Here is a 24,304-nt window from a genome sequence, read left to right as displayed (position 1 = left end):
TCTGCTTCACTGGGGCACATCATTAGAACTCCAAAGCTGAATATGAAATTGCGATAACAGTTTTGGTTTATGATAGAAAAATATTCGATACTTGCTACGACCTAACCTAAACTTACGGTTTAAAAGCAGTTATTTATACAGTGAAAGTGATCGGGTTTCTTTGAGTCGGTTAAGGCGTGTGCAATAGGTAACTTTAAGCAAAGTTGAGCGTGGTCAGTACTTGGGTAGGTGACTGCGCGAAACCTACTCTTCTCTCTCCCTGCATTTGTGATGCACATCATTCTAGTAGAGGTAACTCACACCGACCGGCATAGGAGTGCTCGTTTGCTTTAATCGGGAAATGCCTTGTGATCTTCCTGAATGTCCAGGATTGGTCCATGGACGGTCTGCTTTGGGGGAGGGCCGTTTGTGGCCGAGAGAGTTATGACGTCAATAACCTTGCTGTCTAGTTACTGCAGCAGTGCTAGTTCTAATCCGGCCTGGGGAATCGAATTTTATTTAGTGGCGGTCCTATGAAAAGGAAACTTGACCACCTGTATATACCCTTCCTTATGTCAGTAATGGCCAGGAAGGGCATAAAAAAAAGTTTGCTTTGGGGAAAAGAAATATAGCACCTCGTGTCAGCCATAATCTGTGGATCTAGACTGATTTGGTTTTTAAGTTGCATCCAGTTCTCATCATTCGTTCCTTTCTCATTGATAGATTATTCCAAGTAAACCACTATGGTTCCTATTCATCCCTCTATTCTCAGTCCGCTTGTGTTCCTCAAGATAGTATCCTTGGTCCCATCCTCTACACCGTCTATACAGCTGACATTCCAACCAATCCTAACACTATCCTCACCACGTATGCCGATGACAAATGTGTGCTCGCTGTTAATAACAACCCATTAATTGTATTCCAAAATCTCCAATCCCATATCACAACCCTCGAAGAATGGTGTCGTAATTGGAGGATTCAGATAAATTCCAACAAATCCCATCAAATCACCTTTACCCTTCGTCGATAATTCCTTTAGACATAGTTTGGTGTAAATTTTATCAAATTTGTTTTTGCTTATTCAGGCGATAATATTATTTCTTAGATAAACCTATATTTCAACAGTTCATCCTGCAGAATTTATTCTCAACGACAAAACGTTAAAAAATGTAAATAATTACGTAATGTATAGAAATATCTAGAAAAGGGATAATTTCCGGGAAATGGTATTTTCAGTGAATAAAATAAATTGAGCAAGCTGAATTGACCTATGTACGTTGCGGGCGTTTTTCATGCTTATGATCTATATTATCAAATATAATCTGTTTATTATATTTGATAATATAGATCATAAAAAATTTAAATTTTTAATTTTAGCTGATCTTTAGACTCTTTCCACCTTTCATCGTTTATTTAATCTATTTTATTACATTTAATTAACTACGATGACGTTGACTTACTGTTTGTTGCTATATTACCATTTATAATATCATTTAAAAAAACATATATTACATGTTCTGCTTAAGATTAATAAGGCATTGAATTGACTTGTGTATATTCATCCATGTGTAGAACTCCATTGATTGGCATATGAAGATACGATACATTATTCTTAGGCGCCTCAGAAGATTAACATAAATTGATCGGGAAGGAATATTAAGAATTTATCCAGGAAGATTTTTATCAAATATTCATTAGTACATTTTTGGATGATTATATTTGTAACATAATTAAGAAATCCGAAAGGAGAGTTTGTTACCTGTGATGAATTGTAATGATTTTCTAAATCATATCTCAATAGATTTTCGAATAAGTTTGGTCATAGTGGTTGGCAGTTGAGAAGATTTATCAAACAAATGTCAAAGTTGTCATATTCAAATGACATCTTCTTGGACGTGAGTCCACTGTCAAAATAAAATCTTGTGAGTACACCTTTTGTTTCACAAGGATAAGGAGAAAGAAACATATTATATGTAAAATCGCGTCAGATGAAGACTACTAAATCCTTACAAAAATTTAACCTTAAAGCCTATGTTACTCCTGCAATATAATTGAACCCGTTATATATAGAATACATCTCAATATCATTGCTATAAGATAACTCCAGACGATCAATTTATTGACGAAATTCGATATCGACTCCATAATATTGACCGTGTCACGGACCCTTATAAGGAAATAGAAACATCATAGTAATTATAGTGATCATGATCTTAATATAGTTGGGAAGTCCTGTCAAAATTGTTGAGAAATTTGTCCTTTCCCCCAACAAATTGTAGCAAAGGCTTCATAGGTCACAGCTATGAATCCAATTAGTAAAGTTCAATAATAAAAGCATCTAGTTCGACTGAGTAACTCGTTTTATATAACAATGTAGATTTTTTTTTTTAATTTCAAAATTATAAATTGTGTTATTTAATGCACCATTTTTTTTAATTGATTACTTTGTAACACTTACCTAAAACTATTCTTTTTTTTATTCCATTACTCTTTAGGCATTATTTGACCAAACGTAGGAAGCTTGAACAAAAATGAAATTGTATCAACTGAGTATTCCAAATATCGATTATTTCTTCTACAATCCAGACGTGCCTATGTTTTTTTCAAAGTATCGTATCAACTACAGATATTATTGTCCCTTATGTTTACCATTGTAATGTCTGTAAAGAAACCAAACAAGCTGGGACAAAAGGAGAAAACAATTTTCTTCGCCGTATCTAATCGCATTATTCAGCTTCAGCATTTTCTTAGTATGATCCTTCGGTTTTTTAAGTTCATATTTTTATTTCGGTACTTGTAAAGATTATTAATCCTTTGCCTTCCCTGGAAATTGTATGTACTTTTTCGTACCCGTGTGTCTATTAAAAAAATTATAGATATTGGTGATGTATTCTAATGATGCATGTATTGGTGATGAGATTATATTTTTAGATTGTTTAGCGAAAATAAAGTGTCAATATTACAAATGATACTTTATTTTGTAGCGTGAGGGGTAATCATCTTGAGGGAATGAAAATAGCTTTCATTAGGAACATTATACTATAAGTGAATATAACCAATCATATTATGTTGATTTCTCGTTATTTATTCGATCTGTAGCCATTAGATGTACATAGGTGGGTCTTTCAGTACTCAAATTTAAGATAGATTGCATTGTATAAATGTACTGTAAAGTAGTGCGCTATGATTATCTTTGTATGAATAATAGCTTTTATATTTGCCAAAGTATATTAAAACAATCATGATTTCTCGTTATTTTGAAAAAAAAAATATTGATTTTTAAAAAAACCTGTATATCCGAAACTATGAACGTAAAGAACTTTTGGCCTCAAATTTTAGAAAATTTACTATACTTCATAGAATACATTAATAATCTTTTTCGTCCAGTTGGTAGCTTTAATGATTTGAGAACTTGATAAAATATGAGCGAAATTTTTATTATTAAATTAAAAAATCCATGAAATTAAACATGTATTTTTTGTTCATCTTCAAGGCCAATAATTGACTGATATAAATCGTGTATAAGTCACATTTTTCTACGTGGGCTCTCAGACTTTGATATATTTAATGCACAAATGAATAGATTAAAATTCTGCCTCGGAAATATGGCTAAATTATTAAGTCTTTTCTCATTGCTTCCTTAGTTTTAGTAATCTTAAGAAATCATGTTTAAAATATTAATTTTATTATTATTGAAAATCGTGAATGGATTAATATTATAATTTAAAGTAACATGTTGCTTTCTTTTTTAATAAAATAAAAATCCTGGCGAAACATTTTAACCGGAAGAATGACGTTTTTTTTAACTATTAACTTTTTGTTTTATCTAGTAAAGCATATATTATCTATTGTAATTTTATGAATATTGGCAGCATACTAATAATCCAAGTCCCTAATAGTTATTGTTGTAACAAAAAAATTAATACATGTTAAAAACACATCAATAAATGTTAAAAGAACAAATATAAATTGGTTGAATTATAATAATTTTAATTAACAATTTTTTTACTTGTAAGCTATATATTTTTTAATTTAATTGTTCTTTTGAAAATCAGCAATTATTTCTCTGAACTTGTAAAAGTTAGTTGTTTTTTTTTTCGAATATACGTTCAAATGCCTTGGTTCAATATTTATTTTTATAGCTTCAAATTAATATCAATATAGATGGTACCGTGTGTGGTGTAGAAATTTAGTATTTCCACATCTATTGATTTTCATCTTCTCTAAATATTTTCTTTTCCGTTTCCCTGTTGCATTTTTAATTTTTAAGGGCCGTTATTTAATGTTTTCATATATGAACTGAAACAATGATAAATAAAAGAGAAGAATAATGGCTCTAGTATAGACGAGATAAATGTAAAATGATTAGAGGAAGGGTTTTGCCTATGGGAGGTTGAAGAAGACCCAAGAGGCAGAAGGGACATTTCGATTGATCCCAAGGAGGGAAAATTCCCTATGGCGGCAGCCACAACAAAACCTCAGTGCCAACTCTGTCTTTGGGAGGATTGTGTCGTTTAAGTTAATATGTGTGACTTCAATATAACTGGTTTGCCCAGTTATTATTATCTCATCCTGGATTTACTATCACTATGAGTTAAATATTCACCATATACTATATTATGGACATCGAAAACAAAGCCGCTACCTTGCCGGGTAAGGTTATCTTATCAACTATATACCATTTATTTGATTAAATAGTTATTTCATTCTGTTTGGAATGTAAATAACCTAATTATTTGTTCAAATTATGATTGTCTCGTGGATCAGTCATCAAAATATAGTATTTTAATTGATTAAATTAGTTGACAGTTGACAGTTAGATTTTAGTTTTAAACTGTTATAAAAGTCATATTCTAAATTGAAATAAAACTCGATTCTCCTAAGCATTGTTGAAAAATTAGTCTTTGTAAAATTTATCAATTTTTATTTTGAACTCAATAAACCACACAATACAAGATTTAATTTCCATTCCCTCATATATTATTTTTTCCCTCCATTATATCTGCTCTTTCCTTTAATTTTATGGTTCATCGGTGTTATCTAATTTTTTTCATACTTGTTTATCAGTGTATAATAAAAAAACTTCCTTGTATTTTGTAATACTTATTTATTTACATATTGAAAATAATATAAACATATAGTCTCATGAATACTATTGGAAAATGCTCTATTTTCTGTTTTTGTTTTCGTATTTAATATTTATGCACATATATTCATCTTCCAAAACCTTTATTTTTATGAAAAATCCTAAATTTTCAATTGAATAAACAAAACATCTTAATTTTCCTTCTATCATAATTAATTTGTAGTTATTTTATATCTGATTTATTTCATAAACACTTATATTAATGTTTAAATAAAAATATTACAGCTAAATATGTTTTTGTCATTAATGTTAAATGAAAAGATATTTTATTGAAGTTATATTATATTTTTTATTTTATGGAATTTTCAAAACAAAAAAGGGTCAAATAATAATTTTCCTTGTCTCATTTATTATAATTAAATAATATTGAACATTTGAGAATACTCGTTCGTAGAAGAAAGGTTTAGTCATTATTAGAGCATTGCATCAGTCTATAAAGATAGAAATGGATGTGGAATATTGAGGAGGACCAGCTGAACTGGTATATTCACTGAGCTTTTTAATCGAACTGGAAGAAAACAGGAGTTAACTTTTGGGCATATGCCAAGTTATTTATTTTTAGGGTGCTTTTTTGACCCAGTTCATGGTGTGATATTGAACTGATTCTTTTTTGTTTTTATTAATCAATAGTCAGTGTCAACTGAGCTCAGTTTTCATCAAAGTATATTCTACAGGTACCAGTGATTAATTACTATAATGTGTTGTCGGGAGCCGACAGGTACAGTTTTGCTCCTTCACAGAGAAGGTATTGTGTCTCTTTGATATTTTTAGTTTAATGTTTTCACTATCAGATCCACTCCTTAGCTTATCTCTTTACCTATACTGACCGCAACCCTTACATTGAGCAGTTTCTATTAGTTCAAAGACTGGCTCAAGCTTGGAAGATATCCTTTAAAATTTATCTAGTGTACACAATGGCTTTTGAAAAAATAAAATAAACCTTTGCAGTATTAATTTTTGTTTTTAATATTTTTATTTTTGAAACACTAACCTTGATCGCTCTTGGTGATTTTTATGTAGTTTCCTTCTTTTTATTAGAAATTTTCATGTGTATATATTTTATATCTTTTTATCCTATAAAATATTCCCGTTATATATATCTTTACTTTTATTATATTGTGATAGCAGTATAATTGGTACTTTATCACAAAAGAAAATAATTCATGTAAGAATTTATATAGTTTTGTTGTTTTTTGTATTGAACTAACATCACTGACTCTCATGCATTATCTAAACAGTAGGAATAAATAACTGGTACTAAACTCCCTCTCTATTTGTATGTTTGGTACTGGTTTCAGTCTGGAAGATAATGTATATTTACAAAAGACCATCTTGAAGCATAGACATTCTATTTTTGGTTTCTTTTGATTATTGATTGTATCCGCTACCGTTGTGATGTGAGTTGATATGGAATTGAGTGAATTATTTGTTACCTTGATAAGAAAATGTGACATCTACTGGGTAATAAAAATTGCTTAAAGAAGGCATTATTTAAAAAAATTAAATAAATTTACTCTATTAAATTTTTGTTTGTAGACTCATACCTTGCAGCTTGCCCAATATATTTTTATTTTGCATGTTGGAATGCGAGGTAATTAATTGTGTTATTTTTTCCCCCTTTTTATTGACCAATAATCACATAATAATTAATTTTAGTTATAAACTAATATTCTTTTCTTATTTAATTTTATATAAGTTTTCCTTCAAGGGAAGGGCCAAGTCTATTAAACCATGAAATAATTCATGACTGAACATAATTATGTTTAACAATAATATTTCTTTTGAATAATTTATTTGTTTTTATTTAATATATAAAAACAATTCATTTGATCATAAATATTTAATAATATTCCATAATTTATTTTATTGTTAAATCAAAGTCATTTATTTATATAAACTATTTAATTACATATAGTAGTTAAAAGTTCTTTAAATGTTGTATGTTAACAAATTGAAACTTGTTCATTTGTACCATATGCATTAGAAGCAGAGAATTAAATTTCATTTATTTACACTTATTTCATGCCTGGTAAAAACCTCAATCGAAATAAGCTTAAAATATCTGTGTTAAACTCTTGATAAAATTACTAAAGTAGCAAACCAATTATTTTGTTTGAATATCAATCTGTCCTGATTCCATTTCTTTTAAAAACAATCTTTTTGTGGTATCAATGGAAATAAATTAGCCGTTATTTGTTTGAAGGGCACAATAAGAATTTCGGTTGTTGATTAGTAGTCAATTGAATGAAATCAAATCCCAATGACCTTCAAATGGTATTTGTTGGTCCCGGATATGGTTTAGCCATGTTTTCATTAAGGCTAACTTTTGTTTCTTCTTTGTTTTATCAACTGTATATATTTAATTATAAACGGTGTGTAATTATTTGGCATTTGTTGTATTTTTATTTAGCTTTCATGTGATATTCTTGATAAATATATATTCATAATTTGAATATTTGTATGGTTCAATATTTAGTCAAATTCATTGGTAATGAGCATCCTTTTTATACCCTCAGTGTAAAGTACATTTATTAGACAACTTTTGTAATTTATTTTTATATTGTTGTTAATTATCTACTAGTTCAAGTTAATTTTTTTCATTATTATGTATATAAGTATAATTAATTATTATTTACTATTATATTATATTTTATATTAGCAGTTATTGGTTTCTTTACCCACCTTTGGAAGAAAATTGTTATTGATTTACAAAAAACGAAATATAATATTATTTAACTTTATCATTAACAGCCATATTAATTGCTTCGACATTTACCCCAATCATTGCTCTACTTTTTGCCTAATTTAGCTGAAGCTGTTGGGATCGATTCTTGAACCTCCTTAGAATTTTTCCCAATGGGTTAGGTCTTAAATGTGATCCACTCAGCCTCGTGAGTATAACAGACTAGCTGCTCACTTAATTCATTTAATGTTTACTGCAGTCTGGTCTAGGAAACTAAAATAAAGTTATTTGAAATTATTTATATATCCCATTTCTATATTCCATGTGGCAATTGAACATATAAACAATGCCCTTGAAAGAGTAATTGATTAAAGGATTTATTTCTTATGTATAGTAATTTCTGTTTATCAATCATAAATAAAAAGAAAAAAATGCCTAATCATGGGTATACATTTTTTTTATAAGAATAATCTTAAACAATTATTTTTTAATTTTAACTTCCACAATTTCAAACTCACTGATGAACATATCTTGAAAGATTACTTATATATTTTTGGTATAATAGTTAAATTTAGGCTTGTGATAAATTGTTTTTCAATAATCTATTAAAATTAGTAAAAAAAAAAAAAAAATCCAGAGTTATAGTTTTGTATGATTTTTTAAATTTTGTATTGTTCATTAATGGATATCTAACTTTTTGTTGTTTATCATAGTTATATAGTGGTAATGAATTATTACCATTGTTGATTATCAGCTTAATTTTAATAGGAACTATTAGTTTTGAAAATGATTATGCACTTAATTGTTTGCACCATATCAGTGTAGTGTAAATTCATGTCTATTTCTCATTATTCAAGTCTCTTCAACTGATACTTGTTTTAGTCATTATGAAAATGTTGAATTATTATTCCTCTTCTTAATTAAGATCTATATTTCTAAATTATAATTCTAATATAATTTTTCTTACAGGTAGAGGTAGTGGAGGCGGTAGTGGTGAAGAGGAAGGAAGTGGTGGGAGAGGAGGTAGTAGACGCTTACGAGATGATTTAAGGAGACATACCCTGTCCTCATCGGAGCATAGGTACGCTCAACTGAGGAGTGTTGATCTCGAGGTAGGAATCCAACCTTTTTTAGATTAACAAAACACTTTGGTGGTGATTATTCCTTTCATAATTTTGAAAATATTTTAACTTATTTATTAATTTTTAATTATTCTTTTTTTTTTCTTTACTTCTTTTATTATTGTTATATTTATAGTTTTTAGTTTATTTATAACTTTGTATTATTAATTTTGTTTAAGTATATTTTTCGAAAGTTTTAACAAACATTTTGAGTCCATAAATTTAAATAAAATTTGTATAATATATTGAATGTTTGTGCTGAGTCCCTAGAAAGAAGGTATATGATATGAATGGGAATTATAACTATGCAATAGTTAAAATAGAGAGAATTATAACTATATAAGTAGGAGGAAAACAAGAAGGGAAGAAAAAGAGAAAATAAAATGGAAGAGCAAATTGATAAAGGAACAGAACAAAAAGTCAAAAATACAATAAAAAATGTTAAAATATATATATATATATATAGTTGACCGTAAAAGTGGTAATACAAGAAGATGGTCAGGATTGCGGTCAAAAAAAGAGCAAATAGTTTAAAACTATTTTTAATGTCCAAATAGTTTTAAACTATTTGTTCTTTTTTTGACCGCAACCCTGACCATCTTCTTATATTTAAAAAAATGTTAATGTTGAGTAGTTATTATTTTATACAATCATAATGTAAAAGAAAAGTGTTATTACTTTGTTAATCACTTATATTAGTATTTATATTTTATAATAACTTTGTTAATTACTTATTTTAGTATTTACAATTTATCATGGAACTGATTAGTCTGTGTACTTATAGCAACCCATTATATTTGGGTAGTATTGCTTGTTATGAAATAAATATCTCTTTCTTGTTCCATTATTAGTACATGTAGTTGATAACTTCTCCAGGATGGATTTGTTTGTTTTTTGCAGCAAACCCAAATTTTCTTTTCATTTGTCTGTAATCATTTCGCTGGACCATAGATATGCGATACCATAAAAATGGTGCTGCTTTTTACAAACCTAATCTAATAATCATAAAAAGAAATCTCCTATCATCAAGAATCATATACATTCTGTATATGCTCTCATTAGTAGGATAGCGTATAAAGCAGCAAATCAACAGTGTACTACAATCGACTAAATATTTCTAAGTAATAAGTACCATGGTGAGGATAGTCCTTTAGTTGTTTAGAATATAGGATATTTTTAACTACAAATGCTTTTTTTTTTTTTTTTTTAAGTAACCAATGTCTGTTATATGATTTTAGTTTTGAAAATATTTTATTATATAGTATCTATCTAGTACTCCCTTACAAAGTACTAAACCCCTGACTTTTCATGGGTTGTAGAATTACCTATTTTTAATATATGTCTACTTTGAGATGGAAATAGAGCTTTTTAATGCACTTATTATTTATATTCATAGGTTGTTAATTTATATCCACTCAGGTGTTCCTGGAGTAACATTTGGAAAAATTAATGAAGAACATAGGAAAAATGTATTAAAAATCAGCTGTTTAAGTGTATCAGACAATGAATTATGAATGAAAATGGAAATATATCATAAAAGTAAATTTTAAAAAAAGTATTAAACAAAAAGTGAAATGTCGGTGGTTTTTCTAAATATTAGTATACAATTTCCATGATCAGGTTTAGCGATAGAAAAAATAACTTTCGGCCAAAGAACTAATTATTTTAAAAAAGGTTTGCTCTTTTAATGCACAATGTGTTAGCCATCTTAATAACTGTTAAACATTTCATTTGGTCACTTGACTGTGCATGCAATTGCTGAAAATATTTTCAATAACAGAAATAAAATAAACAAAATCTATTTAACATAAACCAGCTCCTTCATTATGAAGTATGATGATCAATTACACTCAATACAACTGAAGATTTCATTTCCATAAATTTATCATAATTATTAATTATTTAGCTTAAATATGTGTGAGAGGTTTTTTTTTTTTATAAACCATGTACTCTAGGGTATAACAGAACTTTCCAAATAAATTAGAACCTTCTTAAAATATATATAATCATTTATATTTAAAATTTGGTCTTGATTCAAATGAATCATGTAAACTAGCAAAGACTTATCTCAACAGTTTTTTTTTTTTTTCTCATATCCATTGGCTTTTTTCCCTTTAGTTACACTTCTATTTTGAAAATATCAAGTTAAACACGGTTTTAGGTTAAAAAGGTATTTGTTCCATCTTTTTACATATACAATACAAATAACATAACATACTGGTAAAAATACTTTTTCTGCCTCTAATATCTCAATGAGTATTCTCGTCTTAAAATACTCTCGTATCTACATCTTAGTTCTTAGGTCAAATATTAAATGGATTAATTAGTGTTAGTTGTTTGTATCGTTTCAATGAATTCTAAAAATAATAAACAGTATATAAATTAACTAGATATTATTATTACTTATTTTGTACACTTAGTTTGAATCAAGATTTAATTATTTTCTTATGTGGTACAACTGTAAATATGAGACTAATTCAGCATTTTTTTAGGAAATCATTTATCAATTCTAATACTTTTATAAATGTTTTAATGTATTACTATTTCATCTAATTAACCAAAATATATTTTTTTTTTATCAAAGGGATGTCACATTCATGGTGTCTTGATATGATTAATTTTATCAACTAATTAAAATTTGTTGTTAAATACCAGATTATATGTATGTTCTTTTAAAATGTAAAGCCAAAGGAACTAAAGAACAAAAATAAACTGCATTTATATTTAACTTATTAATAATAAACCAATTTTAGATGAGAAGAGTACGAAGTAAAAACAAAATTAATAAAAAATTGTAATGAAGAAATAATATGGAATTATAAGTCTTCTAAAAAGTTATTATTTAACAGTTTTCTGGTTAATCTTTCAATAAGTAATAGATTAGAAATTTGAAATTCTTAAAATTGACGGGTTTCAAAAATCTAATCTTTAGTACTTTTGTAGAAACAAAACAGACTTCTTTAAGTTGTTATAACTAATTATTGACTAATTTTTAATATGATTGGAATTTATCTGCCCTTTTAACATTTTATTTTATTTTTTTACATGCTGCAATCAGACTGGGACAAAATCTAGCCGTAGAAAGGTGATTACTTGTTCCTTCAATTTTTAAAAAGAATTTAATTACTTTCTGATTTTTAACTAATGCTAGACTAATTTAATTGAGGTACTTAATTTTAAAAGCAGTCATATCCATTTTCAGTAATAGATTTAAAACAATCCATTATTGTTTAGGTTAATTCAAAAGAAATTACTTGAGGCTTTGAGAACCAAAGTCAATCTACCCCTCCAGCTGTGATTTTGAGAAAAACGATATTGAATATTTTAATATAATTTTTCTTCTGAAAAACAGTTTTGCTTATGAATCCTTGCATTTGAGTTAGTAGCTACTCAGCAGTTAGTAGTGACATTGTGGATGAAGCTACTTAATCCACTCTTGCACTGCCAACTTGAGATCGAACACACATTGGACGATCTGTTAAACTGGCTGTATCTTCTGAATGGTTTCAAATTTAATAAAATTATTTGTACTGTCAATAAATGGCATGGCATGCAATACTTTGACACTTGAAACACAATTTTTACAAAAATGTGAAATAATCTGCTGTGGTTCTCATTGCCTCATTTCTACTATTAAAAACTTTTGTTGAATTTATTTTGTTTAAAAAATGGAAATACCTGTTTTGGAAACCTAATACCTCAATTACTATAACTAATATTTTTTTATTTAAAAAATTATGGTATATCTTTCTTAAAGTTTCCTCTCATTTGTTTTGATATTTAGTCACCTCAGCCTCGTGGTTATCCTCCTCCCAATATGCTTCTGGATGATGACCCTGGGATCATGTCCGAAGTGGAGACTTCTTCAACAGGTTTTCGCCGAGGAAACCGTCAAAGATCATCTCTTCCTGTTGTTCGCACCACTTCCAAAACTCTTGAGCGGCCATTAGGTAAAGCGTTATCTTTGTGTATTAGTTGAACAGTTTGTTGTATTTTGTTGATATTTTGTGTTTGTTTTTTCTCCTTATTTTATTTAATAAAAGGGGAATAACCCTTAAAAAAAAAACTAAATACAATTTTATTTATTTAATGCAACCATAAATACTCTTAATTCATATAATTTAAAAAGTAAATCTTGTGTATTTTCTTTATAAATTACTTCAATTCATCATCGTGGGGGTCCTTAAGTTATTGTTTTTTTTTGTAAATAAGATTATTTATAAAATACTTTCAATTCACTCATTAAAATATATTTCTATTGACATAGTTTGTTGTGAACTTTGTTTAAACATTAGATTAAATTAAATTATTTAGTTGTAATGCATTGAGGCATTCAAGTTGTATAAAATATTCAATGTACAAACTCCTTTGACCCTCTGATTACCATGGGCTCCATTTTGGAACTCATAGATAGTTGATTTAATTTGCAAGGCAAATATTTTAATTTTGTCATTTTTTTTTTTTAGTTTTACTTTAAAACTATCTATGCAATATTAGAATGTATATGGATTTTTTTTTTGCTCTAAAACTTGGTTTGGGATTTGACCTGGACTATCCGAGTGTCAGACATATTTCAAAATGTTAAGGTGTGGTTTAACCAGAATTTAATCATGTTACTCACTCTAAAAATGATCTAAATAATGAATAGATGTTTTAAGTGTCCTTGAATATAGAAAAAGTGGAGAATTTTAAGGTGAAAAAAAGAGAAGGAAATACATCAACATCAGATTCGTAAGGTGTTGTATATGCTCGAGGGAAAAGGTGAACAAATTAATTACTTAATTAAATAAGTCACTTATATAAGATACACAGGTCTCTAATTGCAAAATGTCTACTGTGAATGATTTTTCAAATATTGTTTTTCTTCATATAATAATTATTAATATTAGATCTGTAATATTTTAGCTACCTAGGATATTAACACATTTTATTTAGTAACCAATCACTCACATCATACACACAGATATCATAATTGTGTTTTTTAAATTTTAACCCAATAGTGAAGAAGAAAAAGTCTTTTCAAAATGTTTAGAATCTGATCTTGAAACTTCATCGCTGTCAACAGAGATTACTATATTTCTTGCATGTTTACTTTTCCTAATGAAAAAAGTTTCATATTTGAAAAAAAAAATGGGGCATCCAGTGAAAATGTGTAAAATTTTTTAAGGTTGGTGGTTGCTATTCATCTCTTAAGTTTTTTCCCCTACACTTTATGTTATGTTACGTGACTGGACATGTAATTGTGATAAAAGAATACCTATTGTCTTCCAAGGGATAAATTTTTGCAATTTTGGTGATTAAAATTGAATTTCTTGGACCTGAAAAATTTAACCAACATTGAATATTGCTGATCAAGAAATTTTTTTTTATTCCAGCTAAGTTTTCTTATTGATAAATCTAACATTTCTGACATCATGGTAAAATATTATATTACTGCTTTCTACTTTAATGAAACAAAGAAAAATTTTAATAAGTCTAATAGAAAAAATATAGATTTTTGGAATCTTTATCGTACTCTTCAGCGAATGAACCCAATGTAAAATGAGAGATTTGAGTAACCCTTGTTGACAGTGTTATTTTTTATTTATTTTTTACAAGTGGAGTAATGTTGGAGAAATTTCCTATAGCTCAGACTCAAAGAATGAGTAAAAATGTTTTATAGTGCCAGCTCATAACTTTTTGTTTAATTTTGGATGGTCAAGAGGATCAGATAAGGACCGCCATATATTCTATGTTTCTGGAAAGAGCCCCATGGTGTTCAGAGGATTAAATAACTCATGTTTTCATAATTTACACTGTTTTTATATTTAAATTATTAATACAAAGGTTCCATTGTTAAAATTTATTTCATTAATTTCTACTTATCTAAAAACTATATCTAAACTCATAAGATCTCATCAACTGAGTTCTTCAAATTTAATATATAAAAAACTTTTGCAAATACAACCTTGCCTTATTTTAATATCTTTGTTGGGATAGGAGCCATTTTTAAATTACTTTATTTTATGTTATGCTAGTTTCCCTTAATTCAGGGTGATTGGCCCAAATTGTCATGGGAACCAACAGATGTGGAAGTAGGGGCCGTTGTGCTAAGCTCATGGGTCTTTGTATGCTAACTCTTGGTCTCGAGCTATCTTCATGTTTGATAAGCAATTTTTAATATTATATGTCACTGTTTCTTCAGAACACTTATACATACACTATAGAACAATACAATAAACTTATAAATTTAGTAATTATACAAATTTTCTTTAATTATCTATTTATAATTTATTGCCTCAGGTAAATTGTATTTTTTTTTTTTTTTTGTGGTGATATTAATGAAAATTTATATAGGATTTTCAACCATTCAATTAAGATTAACTCTAATGACAGGATTGGTCCTGTTGATGTTCATTTTTGTTTTCTTCTCATTGTTTTTAGTTAGGGTTGGTTTTTTATTTTAAAGTGTTAATTAAAGAAAGGATGTAGTATTTTTGATTCTCAAAAAACAATTTTTTTCTATAAATTTATGTTCAGTAAGTTTATGATTGAATAAATTTAGTTGTTTCTTTTTTAAAACTATTTTTATTATGTGAATGACTTTTTTGTTGAAAAATAATAGTATCTTTAAAAACTAGTTTGATATAATATATGGATATAAAGCTTTAATTGGTGTCTATTAGGACTAGGTGGTGTATGGGAGGAGGTAGAGGGAGAAGAAGAAGCATCTCGTTCGGGTCAGCATTACTGCGGTAAATAAGGCACAATTTCTCAGTCCCTATCAATTGTACTCCTTTCTCCCTGCACTTACCTCATTCTTTTTTATTTAGTTTTCTTTCGTTGAGTTTTTTTTTGTTTTTTCGTTTCTTTTCAGTTATAGTTATTTCTTATTTAGATGATATTTGATATTATTTTCATTTTCTGAGTGGTGATGGAAAGAAAAAACCTTAACTAATATTGACCAATATTTTAGTTGAGTGCTGGATAACGATGAAGTAACAATAGTCTGTTATCTTGTTCCAAATCATCAAAGATGAGGATTTAAGAAAACTATATTACAAACTTTTTTTTTTATAATGGTAATGGTGATATTTCTTATTAGCTATTGGAAGTTTTAGTATTTTATAGATCCTATTTATTTTATTATGGATATTCAAGCTGCTTTTCTTAATAAGGTTTTGGATTTGAGCTTGTTAATTCCAGGTATGAACTTATTGCCTTTGATTTTTGAGTTAGAGCGCATTGCTATAGTTTGGATTTAATTTATTTGTCATTGTTTTATTTATTTATTTACATTAACATTATTGTTCTGTTATAGGAATTATTGATTTTTTTTTCTATTTTTGACTAGGACTTGTCCTGGATAATGGTAAAATAACACCATACATTTTATTTGTACCCATTATTTTCACAGTGTATATTATGACTAGTAGTACCCGCACGACGTTGCCCATGACATGATTATGGTTGTGTCCTCACTCATTCTAAAAAAATATATAAAAAGAGAAAAAAGTATTATAAACACAATCTAAACACCACCTAACACGACACAGTCATGTCACCCCTATACTATCCTTATTCTTCAACTATTTTTTCGTGATTTTATATCTATTATATTTTATGTGCCCTGTCTTCTTCTTGTAGCCATTATTTCTCACTCACTACACCCCTTTTTATGAATTTCATAACTTTTCTTGCTTGAAATGTTTGCTTATTTACTGTATTCTATTTGTGAAATTAAAAAAGTTATTGGAAATACTTTTTTTTAAATCAAGGAAAAATGTTTTAAATAATTTTTTTAGGAATTAAATTCCAATACAAAGTGCAAGAATTGAAGTTGTAACTCTCCAAGAATGTTGGAAAATTTTTTAAAATATAGACAGTCAAAATAATGTTCATAAAAATCTCTATTTGATCTAGTACTTTTGATGGTGCATCAATTTGTTATTAATAAACCTAAAATGCATAAGATACTAAATAAAAAATTACTAATAAATTCAATTTTATGTTGCCATACTATTTGAATTTTATGCCTATTCTTGTAATATTTCGTGTGAATACCATGTAAACAGATACAGCTGAACATTTCCCGTTCTAGTAGTATAGAAATAACATAGAGATCAAATCAGAAATTCTGCATTTTTTCCCAAGAATTAGTTACCATCTAGATTTTTGAAATAGATTTTTATGAATCTTCGAGCTATTGCTCTGAATCATGTTGATAGTTACCCTGAACAATTCAAAAATTATAAAATTAATTTCACAAACTTTGGGCAAAGATTTTATTACCTGTTTTTTGGTGTTGTTTTTATTTATATTTATTTATTTACAAGTATTGTTGTTATGTATTTCATTTATCTTTCTTCTCACATTGAGCTCTTCTTTTGTTGCAAAGACTTTTTATACGTATTAAATCTATTTTTTTTTTACTTTAAACTTAATTGACAGGAATACTACAGAATATCTGCTTCAATATTTAATATGCTATGTTCAAGGAATATTTAAAAAGATTAAATGTCTTGTGTGTTATAAAATATGTTTGATAAACGAAAAATAACTTAGTAAGAATCCTATTTTTGTTGATTTATAAATAATGTTTGTTTGTAATAGATTGGTGTTTTAATCAGTATAATAGGGGAACCAGATTTTTTAGCTAGCAAGCTATTTAATTTTTACATTTTTATAGTTGAACTTTTTGTACTAGATGTTGTGTTAAAGTTTTCTAATTTAATCTCTAAAATTACACGATATATTTTCATTCCTTTGAAATAGGTGATTCAATTCTTGAGGATTTCTTCAGTGCAGAGTTTCTTATGGAATTAAGGTAGCTTTAAAAATACCCTTTAAGCTAAAATATTGCTGTTTGCTAATTGTCTATGTACAGTAGGTTCTCTATTACTTGGATCACCAGGACCATGGCGATGCCTGTTAAAGGTGAACGTTAGGCTTTGTAAATTTTAATAATTCAGAAAAATATTTTAAAAATAATTAAAAGAATTGTTTTAGACAATTAAATGAATAAGGAATATTTTATCTATAAGTTTTATTTAATTGAAAAGTATTAGTCCTTATTTAATTTTGTATTTATATTAATATTTGGAAATAAATAACTAATCAGAGGATTTAATCCTGTTAGTAAAGCATAGTTTTAATTTTAGTATTTAATTATTTTCCCGATGATTTTAAAGCCATTATACCCATTCTTATTTTTGTCTTTCTTAAATTCTTTAAAAAATTCCTTTAATTTCAACTGAAAAAATGAACTATAACTAAAAACATTTTATTGTGTTTCTGTGTTATTAATTTTTACCTCTTAGCCACAATTCATATTTTCTGTGGTCCTTTTTTTCATGTTATAAACCTGTAATATGTTTTTGATTAATGTTACTAGAGAAAAAAGTTTTTCTTGATGTTCTTCATTACATTATTTTGTTAGTTAACATCTTTATTGGCTAAGGATGAAAAAGATAAAAGAGCTCATTGCTTGCTATACATTGTCTGTCTGCCCAGTTATATCTGTGAATAAGGATTCTCGACATTCTGAGCCGTAATAATCCATCTGCATTTAGTTATATTAAATTGTTTGTTGTTGTGCAACTCCTGAACCTATCTTAGTAGGTGCACTTTATGTGTTTAATAATCAAGCAAATGATATCGGTAGACTATGATAGACTGCATATCTGTTTCTTTAGTTTTGTATAAAGGTCACTCATATCTAACTGGTTAACTTTTAATGAAATCTTAATTACGTGCTCTAGTAAAGACTAACAAGTATGCTTCTGTAATATAAATCATTAAACCTTTTGGCAATAGGGAACGAGAAATCTATTTCCTTAACTGTCTCAGTGTAAAAACCAATTTGATCTTACAACAAGGACAAAGTCCCAGTACCAAGAACATATACGAAACCATCTATTATTTATTGTTTTTTTTTATTGTGCTTTTTCTTTCTTTTGATTCTTATCTTCTGCTATTTTAAAGACTTTTAAAACATACAAAAATTAGATTAGATATTTTCAATAAACAAGGTTATACTATTCTGTTAAATTTTTGTGTTTGTGGTTGGAAGAATATTTTCAAATACATCTGGCAGTTTGAAGTAGGGGAAATACGTTTTTTCATCCTGTTAGTTGATTTGTTTTGTAATTTGTCCATTAGATTTTTTTTTCTTAAGTATTTTCTATTCTAAGGTTTTAGTACTTGTTCTTTTCATTGATACTTCAAAAATCATTATTATTGATAAAACATTTTGTTTTCCTATTATTTTATTTTTATTTATTCTTCGTTGAATATAGCATTGACTTGCAATTAAATTATATTAATGAAAAATCCAAAATCACTCGTTTTACTTAATTCATTTTATTTTCTCCTTAAACCAGTGAAACCAATATTTTATATAATTTAAAATGTATTTCACTTCCAAATTTATTATTTTCTATTTTATTATATTGGAAATGAAAATTTATTTCAAGCATAGTTCACATAATTCAGATGATAAGCATAGTGAATATATAAATATGTTAATGACATGCTTGTTTGCATGCTGAAATGTTATCTGTTACTGCATGAAACAAAAAATAAAATAAAATAATGAATTATCTAAAAAGCAATAAAATGTAAAACAACACATAATTTACCCTTATTATTTTTCCTGGTTTTTAATTACAACTTTTACTTTAATTTTTGTTTATTTTATGTTCATTCTCCCTCACCCTCCTTAATAAAGAGAAGCATATCACACATTAGTTGCATGTAATTTTTTTTTGTTAAAAAGAGAGTAGGAAAGCTTGTTTTTCTACGTTGGTGTATGTTTCTCTCATTTCCTCTCACCACGTTCCCCATTTCTCTCCTCACAAAGTTGTGCCTTATTCACAGTAATGTTGTATCCTTGTATCATTGAATATTACTTTATTTAGTCCTTTTAATTAGAAAGTTTTAAAAAGGGACTTGGTTGATTTTTTTTTGATTTTTTTTTTTTTTTTGTAACTTGATAAAAATAAAATTGTTATTTAAATTCATTTTTATTTGTGCTGCTCATATTATAAAATTTGTTCTAAGCTGTTTATTTTAATCAAATATATTTTTCTTATAATTTTATATCAAAGGATTCTTTTGTTTTTCACAATATTTAGTTTTTGTTGTTTTTTTTTTTTTTTAATTTTAATTTCATAACCAGTTATAAGTTGTATCCATCCCTAAACCACTCACCATAATTAAATAATTGATGTTTAATTTTTATTTGCTGTTAAATTTGATTAATCAGTTCTGTATTTTCTAAATGTTGAAGGCTAAACTGCTAAGGGGATTAATTGCATATATTTGTTGTATGTTTTGTAATTTCATTTTTGTATTCCATTGTGTAGTCAATTTGTAATTACTCTTTATGTTTAAATAGCAAGAGCACTTTGAATAAATCAATTTAATGATAATTCACTATTTAGGCCAAGCATGTAGTTTTATTTGATTTTTTTCAAATAAAGATGACTATTTTTATCAACTTCATCAGCATTGTATGTTTCTTATGGATGTTTTTGTTTTTGATTTTTTTTTTATATGAGACAAAATGTAAGTATAAATTATTATTTGTTGGCACCGTGAGAGAGACAGCTTCTGTTTTACCTCTATTCTCTGAAATATCCTTCATGATTTGAATAGATTAGTTTTTATTTGCACATATTATTTAGTCATCGAGTGTGTAATTAAAAAGATGTATAGAAGCATTTTATGTCTTATATTAATTGAAGTCTAAAGGGCTAAATTTGACTTACAGCCCTAGCACATTAGTAAAGTACCAAGCATGTATCACTTAGCGCAATGGGCAATCATCTTATAAACGTATTGTATCCTATCGTGTGATTGTCAGCATACAAATTATCTATTTTTGGTTGATATTATGTCATTTGTTTAAGCATATATGATAAATATTTTATGAGTAGTGAGTTTTTTTTGTGTCCTAGATAGATTTTCTGAAAATTAATGGTAAGTATGAGTATGCTATTAATACAAATATGTTTGTTTGTTATTAATGATCATAAAGTGCGATAATGATTCATGTATTTCCATTATTGAACTTTTTATTACTCACTTTTGATGTTTTGCATTAAAAGTTTAATTAGATATTTGGTTGTTGTCAGCTTTGCAAGGCAATTTTCCATATAAATTTTATTTTAGTACCCTTCTCATACATGTCATACATAGTAAATAGCTATAATGAAATACTTTTACATAATAATTCATGTGAGACATGTTTCTGATATTACTATTACTGATTTTTATATTAAAAATAGTTATAAAATGCTTTATTTTCCCTCTTAAGAAAATACGGTACTGATGGAGGTTATGTCTGAATCCATTTTATAATGAAGTTTCTTCAGTATTTTAATGTTTTTTTTACTTTGGTATTTAATATATATATTCAATTGGAACTGATGTTCTATTGTATTTTATTATTTATTTATTCAGATTTATAGTACTGGTTATTTCTTGATTTGCTTAACTCATGTTACCAGTTTTTCTGTTAAGTATTTAGTACCAATACCTTTTATTAATTAAATCTCTCTTAGACATTATATGTTTTATTAAATGACATGACTTAACTAATTAAGTATGCAAATACGTCATAAATTTAATTGTGATAGGAGAATAGATAGTGAAATGCATAATTGTAGTTTAGATGATGAATTAATTCATAATTTAATTATTCAATTATTAGCTGATGAATTAATTTACAATTTTTTTTTAATGTTGTAGAGTGTCTATCAAACTTATGTATGATCATGATTTATGAAAAAGCAATTTATTTTTTGGTTTTAGTATAAATTATTTATAGGCGTACAATTAGTAACAGAGCTATTGAGCTAAGAACTACTTGAGATAAATAATTTTGATAATTTCGGTTCAATTTTTTTTATGAAAAATTTCTCAGTAACAGTTTTATTGATGCTTTGATTTCTATTGTGTTTTTTATTAATGATTTATTTAATTTTTTGTTTATTATTGATAATTTAACTGTTCTTCTTAAATTAGTTACTGTCTGAGTTGTGACTATTCCTCACAAACTCTATCCTAGTGTATTATATCTCTATCCTAGAGTTAGTGATTTCTTTCTGAAAATTGCTATAGTATTGTATTCTTGGCCATGATTGTCAGCTAAAAATGAGTTTGATATAAAACTATCTTGAAGCTGTTCATTGCATTTTTTGAAGGGGATTGCTACCCCACCATCATTGAAATCACTTCCAAAGTTGACTCTGGTGTTGGAAGTATCCACAAAGAGCTTAGTTTATTTATGGTTTTGGTTGATTGGGACTCATGATTTATCTCTGAGAAATAAAGAAACATTCTCCTCCACATTTTGCAAGAACTTCTAGCCATTGTCAGGCCAAGGATGGCCTTTGTCTCACTCACAATGAAACTTAAATCAGCCATTACAAACCAGAGAGCTATCAGGCTGATTTAGAATTGGAGATTCTAGTGAAAGTTAAAATGCAGTATCTGTAGGGAAAGTTATTACAATAATGTTCTGATATATAGAGTTGTTCTTTTGCTGAATTTACTCCTCAAACTAAGAACAGTTAATGTTGTCTGTTTCTGCATTTTCTTGTATCAAGCAGAGGTCGCCTTATAGAACAGAAGAGATGTCAGCAACAATATATCACAAATGTTATTTTGATGCAAGGCAATGCCTGGATCACAAAGTACGGATATCATACTTCTCATCTAACGTCCCTATGCTTGTTGAAATGTTTTGGAATGTTATTCTACATATTACCAACCTTATCAATATTGAAAAGATAAAAATCGATTTCATGTAGTTAGTCATTCTGCCAATTTAAAGGCTCATTACAAAAAATCCATAGTATAGAATTGTACTGTATTATTCAAGAAATATTTTGATCATGGAGATAATCTCTCTTTTAGCACCAACTATAGCTTAGAGTTATAAAAAGTTTAATATTATCAGTTTTAATTGTAGTAATTCAACCAATTTTAATTTATATGTCTATCATCCTTATGTTTTTCTATCTCATTTACTTATCAGGTGTCCATTTTCATGTTTACCATTTACCTAACTTTATGTACATTCTTTATTTATATTGTAGGTCTGGTATTTCTCCAATATCGAAGTGAGACCAAACGTGCCCTCCTTCCAAATGAAATCACTTCAATCGATACGGTTAAAGCCCTATTTGTCAGGTCTTTTCCGAAGCAGCTGACAATGGAATATATGGACTCACCTCATGTCAAAATATACATTCATGATTCATCTAAGGATATGTTCTATGAACTTGAAGATCTAAGGTACTATTATTGCATATATCTTCTATAGGTATACAAATTTTAATTTTGTATGGGATATAAATAATACTGTAAGTGCAAAACAGTGTATTTAAATAGGTTCCTAGCAAGCAGTCTGATATTTTTTCATAATTTACTTTTAGCAGTTTGTAACTGTTATTTAGATTGGAACAAAAGAAAGAAAGAAAAAAAACATAAAAAGAGCAGTTTTCCTTCATTTTAGTTTTTAATTTTAAATATCAAACTGTGTAAACTTTCAAATGTTTAAAGTAAACAACATACCTAGCAACCATTCATATGGGCTGGCTCTTTATAGTTAAACTATTACTTTATTTTCTTAATAATCTTGATTACTAACCTGGCTGAAGTATGCTGTTAGCTGTGGACTAGTTTACATAGTTTATAAAAGCCCTTCATATCTGTTTGTGTGCATGCTTATAATTATGGAGACAAAAAACATTATAAATGGTTTATTTTTATTATTTTAATCAACAGCTGGTTAAGAAGTTGTTATTTTATATTCTAGGTCCCACCTCCGTGATATAAGAGATCGATCTGTTCTAAGGTTGTTTGAGTCAGGGGATGTTATAGGAGCTGGGCCGATCCCTACTTGGGATCAGGATCAATCTTATTTTTCAGAACCTGAATTCGATTCCGAGTTTCAACATCAGCATATACACAAAACAAAGGTAAGACTTTCTTCATATATACATATAATGTTAGCATGTCAGATAAATATTTATGATTCACATTATATTTAGATGATTGACCATATGTGAATTTGAAAATTGTGTGGTCATGAAGAAAAAAAATATTTTTCCACAATTTTTTTCTAATAACCTGCAGCCCTGACCATCTCCTTAAAAATATTTCTAAATTTATTTGGATGATCTCTATAGGAAGTTTGATGAGTCAATTTTTAAAAAAAAATTCTTTTGAGGTTAATGACTTCCAATTTAATGAAATTTCTTTATTAAAATTATCACCGCATGGTACAACGTTTCGGGACCACCACAAGGAGTGATAGCTGTGCTAAGGAGTAGTGAAGATGCACAAATTGTGACATGATTTCTTAGAAGAAATTATGAGGTTTAA

At 27.6% G+C, this 24,304-nt stretch overlaps 1 protein-coding gene across 1 annotated transcript in view; it reads left to right on the top strand.

Moving 5' to 3' along the window:
- LOC106678649 (coiled-coil domain-containing protein CG32809) overlaps positions 1-24,304 on the top strand; it is a gene marked incomplete in the record, with an annotated part of 525,778 nt that overhangs the window by 330,814 nt on the left and 170,660 nt on the right. The window contains 7 exon segments of the mRNA XM_067047514.1: positions 8,778-8,920; positions 11,988-12,014; positions 12,714-12,879; positions 15,595-15,663; positions 16,263-16,280; positions 23,014-23,212; positions 23,736-23,898. Of these exon segments, the coding sequence (XP_066903615.1) occupies positions 8,778-8,920; positions 11,988-12,014; positions 12,714-12,879; positions 15,595-15,663; positions 16,263-16,280; positions 23,014-23,212; positions 23,736-23,898 (785 nt within the window).

Source organism: Halyomorpha halys, unplaced genomic scaffold (assembly GCF_000696795.3).
Source record: "Halyomorpha halys isolate HHAL.00 unplaced genomic scaffold, Hhal_1.1 Scaffold152.1, whole genome shotgun sequence".
Classification (NCBI taxonomy): Eukaryota; Metazoa; Arthropoda; class Insecta; order Hemiptera; family Pentatomidae; genus Halyomorpha; species Halyomorpha halys.
This window is presented reverse-complemented; position numbering and strand designations above follow the sequence as displayed.